The 15,320-nt window shown below is 40.7% G+C and overlaps 1 protein-coding gene across 1 annotated transcript in view; it reads left to right on the top strand.

The window, feature by feature from the left end:
* Positions 1–15,320, top strand: part of LOC128647596 (NACHT, LRR and PYD domains-containing protein 1a allele 5) — a 355,378-nt gene that overhangs the window by 70,224 nt on the left and 269,834 nt on the right. Inside the window, exon 4 of the mRNA XM_053700353.1 lies at positions 2,588–2,820. Within this exon, the coding sequence (XP_053556328.1) occupies positions 2,588–2,820 (233 nt within the window). The remainder of the gene's footprint in view (positions 1–2,587; positions 2,821–15,320) is intronic.

Here is a 15,320-nt window from a genome sequence, read left to right as displayed (position 1 = left end):
GCAGATTAGGGGTTAATACTTGAAGTTAGGTGTCGGTGATGTTAGGGAGGGCAGATTAGGGGTTAATACTATTTATTATAGGGTTAGTGAGGCGGATTAGGGGTTAATAACTTTATTATAGTAGCGGTGGGGTCCGGTCGGCAGATTAGGGGTTAATAATTGTAGGTAAGGTAGCAGAGATGTTGGGGGCGCAGATTAGGGGTTAATAAATATAATATAGGGGTCGGCGGTGTTAGGGGCAGCAGATTAGGGGTACATAAGTATAACGTAGGTGGCGGCGGTGTGCGGTCGGCAGATTAGGGGTTAAAAAAAATATGCAGGTGTCAGCGATAGCGGGGGCGGCAGATTAGGGGTTAATAAGTGTAAGGTTAGGGGTGTTTAGACTCGGGGTTCATGTTAGGAAACAATGGGGCTGCGTTAGGAGCTGAACGCTGCTTTTTTGCACCGCTGGTATTGAGAGTTGCAGTGGCGGTAAATATGCCTGTATTCTCCCTTTTTGGAGCCTAACGCAGCCCTTCTGTGAACTCTAAATACCAGCGGTATTTAAAAGGTGCGGGGGGAAAAAGCCAGCGTTAGCTACGCGGGTCGTTACCGACAAAACTCTAAATCTAGCCGTATTTATGCTCTTTAAATTTACCAGGTTCAATTAGACTGTAGCAACAATGAATGTATTTCTTTATACTTTACCCAAATAATTAAATTAACATTTCAGCTTCCAGAGTTTCTTGTGGGTCATCTATTTGGAGGAAGATTTACTTCCAATGTGCAAAAGTACAGGTCTCAATTTATTAATCTCTCTTTGTTCAAGAAAGTGTCCCCAAAAATGGCAGAGAATATACTGGGCCCAAAGCCTGTGTATTTTTCTCTCCAAAAGTTAATGCTTCTTTGAGTCTGTCTGTTTCCCTTGTCTTGGAGTGTGTATGGCTCTTTATCCAAAAAAATAAAGAATCCTCCCTCCTTTTCTATAATCACTCCCACAGAATTTTGATAGGCCCTTATCGGTGCTTGTCCCTCATCCGACCTTAGAGCTGAGCATTGATTTGCATTGTGTTCTAATAGTCAATTAATTTGGTTGTCATACCATTTCTAATCCCCTAGGGGGCAGCAGACAACCAGAAATGCAGTCTCACCACCAATTATTGCTACAGTAAATACAGATTCTTATATATTTTAATATGTATATTTAGTATGCTCTATATTTTCTACTATTAATAAGTTACATGTTCAAATACACATGGACCACACAGTGCCATTTTCTCTGATCATTTTAAGACCAAACGTGAAAATATTCCACTTATCTTAAAAATGCGTTTAAAAATCATATTTAAAAGGATTATAATACCTTCATCATGGACTCAATTATTTTCTCAGTTATCATCTTAATATCACATACATACCTTTAGATCAGCAATCAGATGTAGTTTCATATAATTATATCTATATCTGTACATATGATATTATTTAAAGCACCAATTATATATGTACTTACTAGATGCCTGAAAAATATAAAGAATAGGTTATTAAATTTGAAATAAATTGTACATTTTAAATTGACTGTATAGCTACAGCTTAATGTTCTAACCTTTAAAATGTTCATTAAATATACTTTAATTTCTTGTATTAATAAACTTATCTGGTCAGTCTATATATCCCATTTAGCACAATTGAAAATGTACAATTTGAGATCAAACACATGAGTAATATCAATTCTATGTTAAAATAGAAAATATTTATATAGACTTCCTATACATTCTACTTATAATATTTTAAGAGATGTATTTAAAGTTACATAAACATTTAGTGCATAGCATATGATATGGCTTAGGGTACCCCATGCAGGCAATCCTGTATCAGAATTTATTAGCCCCACCTGGAGCCCAGTTTTAGCTTTAGATGTCTGAAAGATAGAACAACTAAAATATGTTATATATTTTAAAATGGGATAATTACAATTGTTATTTAATCTATTACATATATGAATTGCATTTCCCAGATCCATATATGTATATTTATATATTTATATGCAGTATTGAAAACCACACAAGTTGCATCTCAAAATGAATTCCAAAGTTACAATATAAAATGTGTTTCTGCTAGTCAGCAGGGCCAATTAACTCTTGTTATTTTCCATTTGAGATGTATGTCTGAGCTTCGTGTATTCAAACACAGCAGGTACCAATTTGCATCGAAGGGTGAATGGTTACCTTTCCACAAAATTTGTCACTTGGCTCAGACTGCTACTCTCTCTTCTTCTTACAAGGGAGTCTAGTGATCTGATCTGATAGGAAATCTTATTACACATAGGTAGTTATCAAAAGGTATTTTGAAGTGATGAAGATCACTTTGAAAGCAATTCCTTTTGATGAATTGGGACAAAGATTTGCAATGTGTCCTATGTAACCAAGAAGAAGGGGGGTTAGGGCTGTTATGGCTACAGCCCACACAACTCATGTCAAGTTGGATTTTAGCTAAACAATGAAATATTAGATTCTATGATACATCTGTAATTTATTTAAGGTTACTTCACAGATACCCTGACAATAATTATTACCACTAACTGTTCCTTGTCCCTCTCCTTTATCTTCAGAATAAGACTGGAGTCTAGTGGCCTTTTCTACTGTTCTAAAACTGGAATTAAGTTCCAGGTGACATCTCCAGTGACCATTGAATATGAACTGGATTTGGACCCTCACCATCATTACAAGAAACTGATTCAGGAACATAATTATGTGCGTGTGGGGCCGATATTTAATGTCAAAATAAGTGCAGAACCAGGCGTGGTATCAGCTGTGTACCTGCCACACTATGTGTGTCTGAAAGGTAAGTCAAACATAGGATATATATTTATATGTGTGTGTGTGTGTATATATATATATATATATATGTATATATGTGTGTGTATGTATATATATATATAAGGTTATAATCTATTTAGCTAATAAGTAATAAATGGATCCCTTTAAAAATACTGTGGTGATCCAATTATTGCCCGGTAATCTAATGTATTAGTATATCCAATAAATAAGATTATAGCTAGTGATGTCGCGAACCTTAAAATTTCGGTTCGCGAACGGCGGACTCGAACTTCCGCTACTGTTCGTGAACCGGCGAACCGCCATTGACTTCAATAGACATGCGAACTTTAAAACCCACAAGGACTCTTTCTGGCCACAATAGTGATGGAAAAGTTGTTTCAAGGGGACTAACACCTGGACTGTGGCATGCCGGAGGGGGATCCATGGCAAAACTCCCACGGAAAATTAAATAGTTGATGCAGAGTCTGGTTTAAACCCATAAAGGGCCTAAATCACCTAACATTCCTAAATTGTTTGGAATAACGTGCTTTAAAACATCAGGTATGATGTTGTATCGTTCAGGTAGTGTAAGGGTTACGCCCGCTTCACAGTGACAGACCAAACTCCCCGTGTAACGCACCGCAAACAACCGCAAACAGTCCATTTGCACAACCACGAGATAGATAGATTTGATAGATAGATACATAGATCACATAGATCAATAGATGCAATATACATAATAAGATACAAATTACATAGATCAATAGATGCAATATACATTTGATAGATACGAATTACATAGATCAATAGATGCAATATACATTTGATAGATACGAATTACATAGATCAAAAGATGCAATATACATTTGATAGATACGAATTACATAGATCAATGGATGCAATATATATTTGATAGATACGATTGATAGTTAGATAGATTTGATAGATAAATAGATAGATTTGATAGATATATAATTTCCCTGACAGAGTATAACAATAAGACATGTGGTCTGGGACCCGTGGTGTGTTAAGTAGTACTATTCTTAGCAGTTTACTACCTGTTACTCCCCCTATTGGGGGAAGTCTATATGGCCTGCATTTTTGGAACAGGGAGATGGAAGAAGAATTGGTCTGTCCTCCTACTTCAAATTTTTCCTAAACACAAGTGGCTGTCTCAAAACAGATTTGATTTTGATAGATAGATTGATAGTTAGATAGAATCAATAGAAGATAAATAGATAGATATATAATTACCCTGACAAAGTATAATAATAAAACATGCGGTCTGGGACCCATGGTAACTAGGTTGTGTTAAGTAGTACTGTTCTTAGCAGTTTAATACCTGTTACTCCCCCTATCTGGGGAGGTCTATATGGCCTGCATGATTACCCTGACAAAGTATAACAACAAGACATGCGGTCTGCGACCCATGGTAACTAGGTTGTGTTAAGTAGTACTGTTCTTAGCAGTTTAATACCTGTTACTCCCCCTATCTGGGGAGGTCTATATGGCCTGCATGATTACCCTGACAAAGTATAACAACAAGACATGCGGTCTGGGACCCATGGTAACTAGGTTGTGTTAAGTAGACTGTTCTTAGCAGTTTAATACCTGTTACTCCCCCTATCTGGGGAGGTCTATATGGCCTGCATGATTACCCTGACAAAGTATAACAACAAGACATGCGGTCTGGGACCCATGGTAACTAGGTTGTGTTAAGTAGTACTGTTCTTAGCAGTTTAATACCTGTTACTCCCCCTATCTAGGGAGGTCTATATGGCCTGCATGATTACCCTGACAAAGTATAACAACACGACATGCGGTCTGGGACCCATGGTAACTAGGTTGTGTTAAGTAGTACTGTTCTTAGCAGTTTAATACCTGTTACTCCCCATATCGGGGGAGGTCTATATGGCCTGCATGATTACCCTGACAAAGTATAACAACAAGACATGCGGTCTGGGACCCATGGTAACTAGGTTGTGTTAACTAGTACTGTTCTTAGCAGTTTAATAAGTGTTACTCCCCCTATCGGGGGAGGTCTGTATGGCCTGCATGATTACCCTGACAAAGTATAACAACAAGACATGCGGTCTGGGACCCATGGTAACTAGGTTGTGTTAAGTAGTACTGTTCTTAGCAGTTTAATACCTGTTACTCCCCCTATTGGGGGAGGTCTATATGGCCTGCATGATTACCCTGACAAAGTATAACAACAAGACATGCGGTCTGGGACCCATGGTAACTAGGTTGTGTTAAGTAGTACTGTTCTTAGCAGTTTAATACCTGTTACTCCCCCTATTAGGGGAGGTCTATATGGCCTGCATGATTACCCTGACAAAGTATAACAACAAGACATGCGGTCTGGGACCCAAGGTAATTAGGTTGTGTTTAGTACTACTGTTCTTAGCACTTTAATCCCTGTTACTCCCCCTATCGGGGGAGTTCTATATGGCTTGCATGATTACCCTGACAAAGTATAACAACGAGACATGCGGTCTGGGACCCATGGTAACTAGATTGTGTTAAGTAGTACTGTTCTTAGCAGTTTATTACCTGTTACTCCACCTATCTGAGGAGGTCTATATGGCCTGCATGATTACCCTGACAAAGTATAACAACAAGACATGCGGTCTGGGACCCATGGTAACTAGGTTGTGTTAAGTAGTACTGTTCTTAGCAGTTTAATACCTGTTACTCCCCCTATTGGGGGAGGTCTATATGGCCTGCATGATTACCCTGACAAAGTATAACAACAAGACATGCGGTCTGGGACCCATGGTAATTAGGTTGTGTTTAGTACTACTGTTCTTAGCACTTTAATCCCTGTTACTCCCCCTATTGGGGGAGTTCTATATGGCTTGCATGATTACCCTGACAAAGTATAACAACAAGACATGCGGTCTGGGACCCATGGTAACTAGATTGTGTTAAGTAGTACTGTTCTTAGCAGTTTATTACCTGTTACTCCCCCTATCTGGGGAGGTCTATATGGCCTGCATGATTACCCTGACAAAGTATAACAACAAGACATGCGGTCTGGGACCCATGGTAACTAGGTTGTGTTAAGTAGTACTGTTCTTAGCAGTTTAATACCTGTTACTCTCCATATCGGGGGAGGTCTGTATGGCCTGCATGATTACCCTGACAAAGTATAACAACAAGACATGCGGTCTGGGACCCATGGTAACTAGGTTGTGTTAAGTAGTACTATTCTTAGCACTTTAATCCCTGTTACTCCCCCTATCGGGGGAGGTCTATATGGCCTGCATGATTACCCTGACAAAGTATAACAACAAGACATGTGGTCTGGGACCCATGGTAACTAGGTTGTGTTAAGTAGTACTATTCTTAGCACTTTAATCCCTGTAACTCCCCCTATCGGGGGAGGTCTATATGGCCTGCATGATATATAATTACCCTTACAAAATATAAAAATAAGACATGCGGTCTGTGACCCATGGTAAGGTTGTGTTAAGTAGTACTATTCTTAGCACTTTAATCCCTTTTACTCCCCCTATCGGGGGAGGTCTATATGGCCTGCATGATATATAATTACCCTGACAAAGTATAACAATAAGACATGCGGTCTGGGACCCATGGTAACTAGGTTGTGTTAAGTAGCACTATTCTTAGCAGTTTAATCCCTTTTACTCCCCCTATCGGGGGAGGTCTATATGGCCTGCATGATATATAATTACCCTTACAAAATATAACAATTAGACTTGCGGTCTGGGACCCATGGTAAGGTTGTGTTAAGTAGTACTATTCTTAGCAGTTTAATCCCTTTTACCCCCCCTATCGGGAGAGGTGGTCTTTATGGCCTGCATGATATATAATTACCCTTACAAAATATAACAATAAGACATGCGGTCTGGGACCCATGGTAACTAGGTTGCGTTAAGTAGTACTATTCTTATCACTTTAATCCCTTTTACTCCCCCTATCGGGGGAGTTGTTCTATATGGCCTGCATGATATATAATGACCCTTACAAAATATAACAATAAGACATGCGTCCTGGGACCCATGGTAAGGTTGTGTTAACTTAAGTAGTACTATTCTTAGCACTTTAATCCCTTTTACTCCCCCTATCGGGGGAGGTCTATATCACCTGCCTGATTACCCTGACAAAGTATAACAATAAAACATGCGGGCTGGGACCCATGGTAAGGTTACTTCCTTTTGCACAATAGAGTACAGGTATTGCATCGATTTTAGGAACCCGGAGATAATTTTTAGGAACCGGGAGATGGAAAAAGATGCTTGGACACCCAGTACAGGTCATTCTCCTTCAGCCTTTTTATACGAGGGTCCCCGACCCTCAACAGGCACAACAGCATGAAACACCACATATGCCATCCTTTTGCACAATAGAGTACAGATATGGCACCGATTTTAGGAACCCGGAGATAATTTTTAGGAACCGGGAGATGGAAAAAGATGCTTGGACACCCAGTGCAGGTCGTTCTCCTTCAGCCTTTTTATACGAGGGTCCCTGACCCTCAAAATTCACAACAGCATGAAACACCACATATGCCATCCTTTTGCACAATAGAGTACAGGTATGGCATCGATTTTAGGAACCCGGAGATAATTTTTAGGAACCGGGAGATGGAAAAAGATGCTTGGACACCCAGTACAGGTCGTTCTCCTTCAGCCTTTTTATACGAGGGTCCCCGACCCTCAACAGGCACAACAGCATGAAACACCACATATGCCATCCTTTTGCACAATAGAGTACAGGTATGGCATCGATTTTAGGAACCCGGAGATAATTTTTAGGAACCGGGAGATGGAAAAAGATGCTTGGACACCCAGTACAGGTCGTTCTCCTTCAGCCTTTTTTTTTTTTTTTTTTTTTTTTTATTCATTTTTATTATCATTATTTAGCAGCATGGTACAAAAGGATGTCATTGTTGATAAAAAAGTTTAAACAGAAACAAAAGAGGGAGAAACCATCAGTCTCCAAAAGATAGGAGAACGAACTCCCCGTATAGTAAAATGAAATAGTAGAGCTAGACTGTCCGTGATAAGTCCATTTGAAAACAGTAGCCCCACTCCATATAAATGCATGGTGATTGACAATGACACCAATGTACAAAACATAACTCAAACAACAACAAAACTATGCCGAAATTTCTTAATTTAAGACCACTTTGTATATATTCTACACATCTAGTGGTATCCCTCGACTTTGTATTTAACTATCAACCTTTGAGAGAAGTGCTAAGCTAAAGAGGTCATTATTAGAGTATCAGGCAGGGGTGGGACCACGTCAGCCATACCCCTCTAAGATAACACTAGGCCTGTCATTCCTCCTAGGTCACTCCTGTAACTTGTGTAAAGCTCCCCCCTTCTATCCTCAGATCATTTTGTATTTCATCCCAGATGAATTTTTAATAATGGAAGAATCCTAACCTATTCAATTTAAAGAAACTGTATTCTTCCATTCTCAAGGTATCTGTCATGTGAGAGTGCCAGTCCTTTAGGGTCGGGCAGATTTGAGATTTCCAGAGCCTAGCGACTAAGGATCTTGCAGAATTCAATGACAACTGAATTAGTTGTATTCTTAATTTACATTTACATTTAGGTAACAGGTTCAGTAGGGCCGTTGTCGGGTCTAGCTGATAGGAATCCCCCCACCCCATTATGATTTGTAGGATATTCTGTATGCCCTCCCAAAAAGGTGACAATTTAGGACATGCCCACCATATGTGTGTCATTGTCCCCCTTTCCCCACAACCCCTCCAACAAAGGTCCGACGAGGCAGGGAAAATGCATTTAAGTCTGGTAGGTGTCAAGTACCACCTAGTCAAGAGTTTGTAATTTGTCTCTAAAAATCTAGCTGAGGATGAAGATTTTCTTGTGTTATTAAAAATTGTAACCCACTCTGCTTCTGTGATAGTCTTATTCAATTCCCTATGCCAGCGTTCTATATAATCAGGAAGTTTCGAGCTATGTGCATTAACTAGGAGTCTCTTAGCCCACGATAAGGTGTGATGTGCTGAACTTGTCATATCGCATGTCTGTTCGAAGGGTGTGAGATTTCTTGTAAGTGACTGTTTGAGAGGGTGGGTATGGAGAAAATGGTGAACTTGGTTATATTTTAGCCACCTAACAAAAACTCCACCTAGGATGTCTGTAAGGTCTGACCTGTTTTTGAGTTTGCCCTCACTGAGTAAATTAAATAGGGGAACCGTGTAACCCATCTCCCAATTATTCAGGTTATTCCTGTCAAACATTACCCCCCCCAATAGCTCAGCATTCGGGGAAATTGGGGACATGGGTGATCTGAGTGTTGATATTCCTGGGAATCTCTTTATCAAAGTGTCCCATAATTCGAACACATGGTGTAAAAGCGGGTATGCCTTCAACCATGGGGGTCGATTCTGCCCTGCTATCCAACATAAAGCTCCCGGAGAGGGGGAGTGAAGTATATGTGAATCTATTGGAATCCAAGCCTTAGAGTCCCTATTTCTGTGCCACTCTATGATTCTCTGTAAGCACGTGGCCTGATAATAGGTTTCTATCTTAGGCAGACCCAAGCCTCCCTCTCTGGCTGACCTGTACATAGTTGCCTTCTTAACTCTGGGTTTTATGCTACCCCAAACAAAGGAATCTAAAACGTGTTGTATCTGAGTAAGGCCCTGTGGTAGGGTGATAGGGACAGCTTGAATCGCGTACAGCAATCTAGGGAGTACATTCATTTTCAAAATTTGGAATCTACCCCACCATGAAAAGGGACGTTCCTTCCAAGTCTTTAAATCTGTCGATATAGTATTAAGTAGATTAGTGAAGTTAAGCTCTAGGAGGGCTTTCGTGTTTGGAGCAAGATACATCCCCAAATATTTGATCGCTTGTGGTTGGTGTTTAAGAGTGCAGGACTGTAACAGGGTCTGAAATTCTTGAGGTGGGAGGGAGATATTTAAGATTTCTGACTTTTGTTCATTAATCGTGAAATTGGAAAGTCACCAAATTGTTTAAGAACTTTCAGGACCTCAGGGACAGATGTCTGGGGTGATGATAATGTGAACAGGACATCGTCTGCGTATAGAGTTTACAATCTAAAGGGCCTACTTTAATGCCAGTAACCAGCGGATTATTTCTTATTTTCTGTGCTAAGACTTCCATGCTGATTATGAATAAGATAGGGGAAAGCGGACAACCCTGCCTTGTGCCATTGTGGATAAAGAAGGGATCGGAAATCATATTATTTGCTCTAACCCTTGCTGATGGTGCATGATAAAGGCTCTGAATTCTACGAAGCATACCCTCCCCCCGACCCACCTCCCTAAGTGTAGCAAATGAAAAATCCCATTTTAGGCGATCAAACGCTTTCTCAGCGTCTGTGGAAATAACCACCATACCCGTGTTTGTATGTTTAGCGTGATCTATTAATTGAAGTGATCTGATGGTGTTATCCCTGGCCTCTTGACCAGGCACAAAGCCAGCCTGATCAGAGTGGGTAATCTGTGGGAGTATTCGGTTCAACCTATTAGCCAGTATTTTTGTAAAGATTTTTAAATCAGTGTTCAATAAAGAGATGGGCCTGTAATTACCGGGATGCGTGGGGGATTTACCTGGTTTGGGAATCACTGAAATCTGGGCTTCTAAGTATTCCGGGGGGAGATATCCTTCCTTATCTATATACCTATATAACTCTAATAGATGTGGCGCTAAGATATCCTTATATGTTTTGTAATATTAGTTTGAAAACCCATCTGGTCCAGGACTTTTATGTGATGGAAGGTCATTAATAACTTTCAGTATTTCATGTAGTTTGATCGGTTCATCTAAGCTCTCTTTGTCCTCTCTTTGAATCTTACTCAAATCTGCACTTTGAATATAAGTGTCTAATAATTCTGCTTGTGTTACCTGTTCACTACAGGGGAGATTGTAAAGATTCCCATAGTAGGTCAGGAATGATTTAGCTATCAGATTTGAGTCCAACGTTTCCGTGCCGTCGTCTGCTGTTATATTAAGAATGTAGTTCTGTAATGTTTTACGCTTTAAGGCCCTAGCGAGCATGGTACCAGATTTGTTACCTCCATGGAAGTATATCTTCCTAAGATATAGAGCCTTTACGCATGCCTCCTTATGTAAGTAGTTTTGTAGCTGGGATCGTGATGTGGCTAGCGCCTGCAAAAGATCCTGTCTCTGGGGATCACTTTTATGTGAATTTTTGTCAGTTTGTACTTTCTGTAGTAGTGTTTTCTATTGTGCTAGCGAAGAACGCTTTTTAATAGCTTTCTGTTTCAGCAACAACCCCTGAGAACAGCCTTATGTGCGAACCAGGTCATTGGAGTGTACGTCGTGGAGTTGCAGTTTAGCTGAAAGTACTCTGTCAAAGCTTCCTGGGTTTGTTGTATGACTAGTGGGTCATGTAGCATAGCCTAATCCAGTCTCCAGTGAAACGGGTGTATTGGTACCGAGGGCCAGGTCAGAGTCAACGATATTGAGGAGTGGTCAGACCATGTTATTGGAGAAATATCAGCGTCTGTAACTAATGGCATATTACTATTGTTAATAAACCAATAGTCTATGCGTGAGTATGATTTGGCTGGATTAGAATAAAATGAATAGTTGCGTGCGGTGGGGTGAAGTGTGCGCCAGGTGTCCAAAAGGGTGAGGCCCCTTAATGTGTTAAGAATTAGATTTCTAGTTTTAGACGTAGTGATACTGCGGCCTTGTGAACAATCTAAAGTCGGGAACAATGCTACATTTAGATCTCCCCCTAACAGGAGTGTGCCTTTTTGGATCTCTAGGAGTTTGTTACTGACTGTCGTCAAAAAGTGGGCTTGTCCTGTGTTGGGTGCGTATACGTTAGCCAGGGTAATTGGTCTATTAAACAACATACCCACTAGTATTATATAGCGACCTTCTCTATCCACCAATTTCTCCAACAGCTGGAAGTGTGTATTTTTATTGAATAATATTCCCACCCCATTCTTTTTCTCTGTGTTAGAGTGAAGGTACGAAGTGGGGAAGTCTCTAGATTTGAATGTAGGTTCTTTGTTGGTGACAAAATGGGTTTCTTGAACAAAAATTATGTTAGCTTTTTCTTTTCTCCCCCAATTATGCGCTATGGATCTTTTAGTTGGGGAATTTAGGCCCTTACAGTTTTGAGAGATTAGTTTAATTTCCTTAATTTGTGTACCTGTGTCGGTGTTGTGGGATAAAGCTCATTACCTTACGTCGGAGGAGTTGCCCAGTCATGTAGCGTCTATACTCAGCCATCGCAGTGTCAAAGAAAACGGCACCATTGAAGTGTTGGTCCGGCCCACCCCTGCCTGTGGTTAGATAGTGGATGGGAGTAACTCTCTTATACATGTATACAAAAACATCTCTTAGTCCTGGATCAGAAGTAAGCAATACAAAAGTATCATTATTTCGGCATAAACAACCAAACAATAAACCTGAAAACAAAAAAACATTTCATAACAAAAATTCCCTGTAAAACCTTCCCAAGTAATATTGGTGTTCATAGGGGAATTAGTTCAACCTAACGAGGTTGAAAGGCACCTGTGAAGGAGAGAAACAGTGTTAAAGGGGAGAAAAGGGAAGAGAGAAGACCATGGCATAAACAATCTATCTCAGGAGCAAATGAAACATAGCACCAAAGTAAGACCATAATAATAATCATGCTTAAGGCTAATCTCAGGAATGTCTCAAGTATCTTTATCAGCCGGCCAGGCCTTCACTGCTAGAGGAACTGTATAGATAGTCTAAAGATCCCTCAACCCGGGTCTAGATCTGCTGGCCCTTTCCGATGTTTTGATGCGTCATCTCTAGATCTATTCTTTGCCGCTTTCGTCCATTGAGGACGTTGAGGTTTTGACGGTGCTGAATTTCTTTGTGAGTCAGAGATATCCGAAGGTTCCAATGAAGGGAGGGTAGGTTTTGGTATGCCCAGTGTTTGGCAAAAGTGGTCCAGATCTTCTAGTGTCCTGTATGTTGCAAGTTTGTTATTTTTCAGTACTCTCAAACTGAAGGGGAATCCCCATTTGTAGGTTAGACCGTGATCTCTCAGATGAAGCGTGAGGAATCTTATTTCTTTGCGGTTTTGTAAGGTGATAGGGCTGAGGTCTGCGTAAAATTGAAGCGTGTCACCATTCAAAGTGAAGGATTGTTGTTTTCTTGTAGCATTTAATATTGCTTCTTTATCTGTGTATCTGTGAAACCTCAGGATTATATCCCTTGGAGGCTCTCCATCCCGTGGCTTGGGTCTTAAAGCTCTGTGCACCCTGTCAATCGCTACATCAGGTAGCTGCTGATTATTCAGTAGTTGTTTGACAATGTTTTGTAGATGTGAGGGGAGAGTGTCGCTCGTGACTTTTTCAGAGATACCCCGAATGCGTAGATTTTGTCTCCTACCCCTGTTGTCGAGGTATTCTAGCTTGGATTGGAGATATTCAATTTTTGATTCCTGGGTCTCCATTTTCCTGTTGATTAGGTCCATGTTGGATGTAGTCTCTTCCTCTAATTCTTCCAAATAGGCCACTCTGCCTCCCAGATCCGCAACTTCTTTCTTTATTTCTGTTAAACCCTCTTTCAGCATCTTACTGACCTTTTGAAAAAAAGAGGAGAGGTCTGCTTTGGTCGGGAGATCCTTAAGGTCAGCTTTAGTTATAGGTGATTCTCTGTCAGGAGGAATTGGATCTTGTTGCTCTTCTTCAGACATTTGTGAATTATCATCTTCCTCCACAGTTGGAGAGTGTATAGCTTTAAAGAATGTGTTCATCTTTGAAGTAGAGGTAGCATGTGGCTTTGTAACCTTGTCCACCCTGGGGACTCTCCTGGATGCCATAGTGTGATGCAGATAAATAGTAGCTTTACCAGTTATAGAGAGAGGTGTGGAGTTCAGTCAGAGCATATGCATATGATGTTAACGATTCAGGTAATAATCCCCTATCAAATGACAGTCTCTGTGTTTATAAGCAGATTTCTCCTGTTGCTGAGATTATCTGTGCTGTGCTTAAATTGGGGTTTCTGATACAGTCATGCAGGGGCCCAGTAAGTGTGCTTATTAAGTTGTTAAATGCAGCAAACACCAAGCCTTTTAACACATCAGATAGGGTTTCTATACACCAACCTTTGATCTTCTGTAGCTAAACAGGATTGCAAGGGCCTGAGGCTGTAAATTTAGGCAAGGCCTTAATAGCTACAGGGTTTCCCTGGCAGTTCAGCAGGGGCCCGTTTTTAAAAGGCTTTTCTTTCAGCTTTTTATCCCCCAAAAAACCCAAAAAAAATGATTCAGGTAATAATCTCCTATCAACTGACAGTCTCTGTGTTTATAAGCAGATTCCTCCTGTTGCTGAGATTATCTGTGCTGTGCTTAAATTGGGGTTTCTGATACACTCATGCAGGGGCCCAGTAAGTGTGCTTATTAAGTTGTTAAATGTCGCAAACACCAAGCCATTTAACACATCAGTTAGGGTTTCTATACACCAATCTTTGATCTTCTGTAGCTAAACAGGATTGTAAGGGCCTGAGGCTGTAAATTTAGGCAAGGCCTTAATAGCTACAGGGTTTCCCTGGCAATTCAGAAGGGGCCCGTTTTTAAAAGGCTTTTGTTTCAGCTTTTTATCCCTTAAACATATGTTCATGCCCTCTGTCTACCTGTTGATGACCTCTGCTGGCTCTTCTGCCCCTCTGATGGCCGCTCTGATCATTAGATAGTCCAGTTAGTTGTGATGTTAAGAATAGCTGGTATGGGGTTTCCAGGCAAAACAGCAGGGGTGCATCATGATAGAAGGCTCTAACTGAGTCAAAACAGCTCCTTTCTGCATAAAAAATATGCAATCTTGTTCCCCATTCTCTCCCCTCACTTCTCACTTGGTTCTGTCAGTCCAAACATGTCTGGACCAGCGATAATCTCCCTCAATGCCAGGTCAAATATGGAGCTTCAGCAGGAAACATCCATGTCAGTTCATGGCTCCCCCTGCAGTTCCCTCCTTCAGCCTTTTTATACGATGGTCCACGACCCTCAACAGGCACAACAGCATGAAATACCACATATGCCATCCTTTTGCACAATAGAGTACAGGTATGGCATCGTTTTTAGGAACCCAGAGATAATTTTTGGGAACCGGGAAATTGAACAAAAAACATGCATGGACACCCAGTACAGGTAGTTCTCCTTCAGCCTTTTTATACGATGGTCCACGACCCTCAACAGGCAAAACAGCATGAAACACCACATATGCCATCCTTTTGCACAATAGAGTACAGGTATGGCATCGATTTTAGGAACCTGGAGATAATTTTTAGGAACCGGGAGATGGAAAAAGATGCTTGGACACCCAGTACAGGTTGTTCTCCTTCAGCCTTTTTATACAAGATTCCCCGACCCTCAACAGGCACAACAGCATGAAACACCACATATGCCATCCTTTTGCACAATAGAGTACAGGTATGGCATCGATTTTAGGAACCCGGAGATAATTTTTTGGAACCGGGAAATTGAACCAAAAACATGCTTGGATACCCAGTACAGGTAGTTCTCCTTCAGCCTTTTTATACG

The sequence above is a fragment of the Bombina bombina genome, chromosome 2 (genome assembly GCF_027579735.1).
Source record: "Bombina bombina isolate aBomBom1 chromosome 2, aBomBom1.pri, whole genome shotgun sequence".
In the NCBI taxonomy this organism is placed as follows: Eukaryota; Metazoa; Chordata; class Amphibia; order Anura; family Bombinatoridae; genus Bombina; species Bombina bombina.
This window is presented reverse-complemented; position numbering and strand designations above follow the sequence as displayed.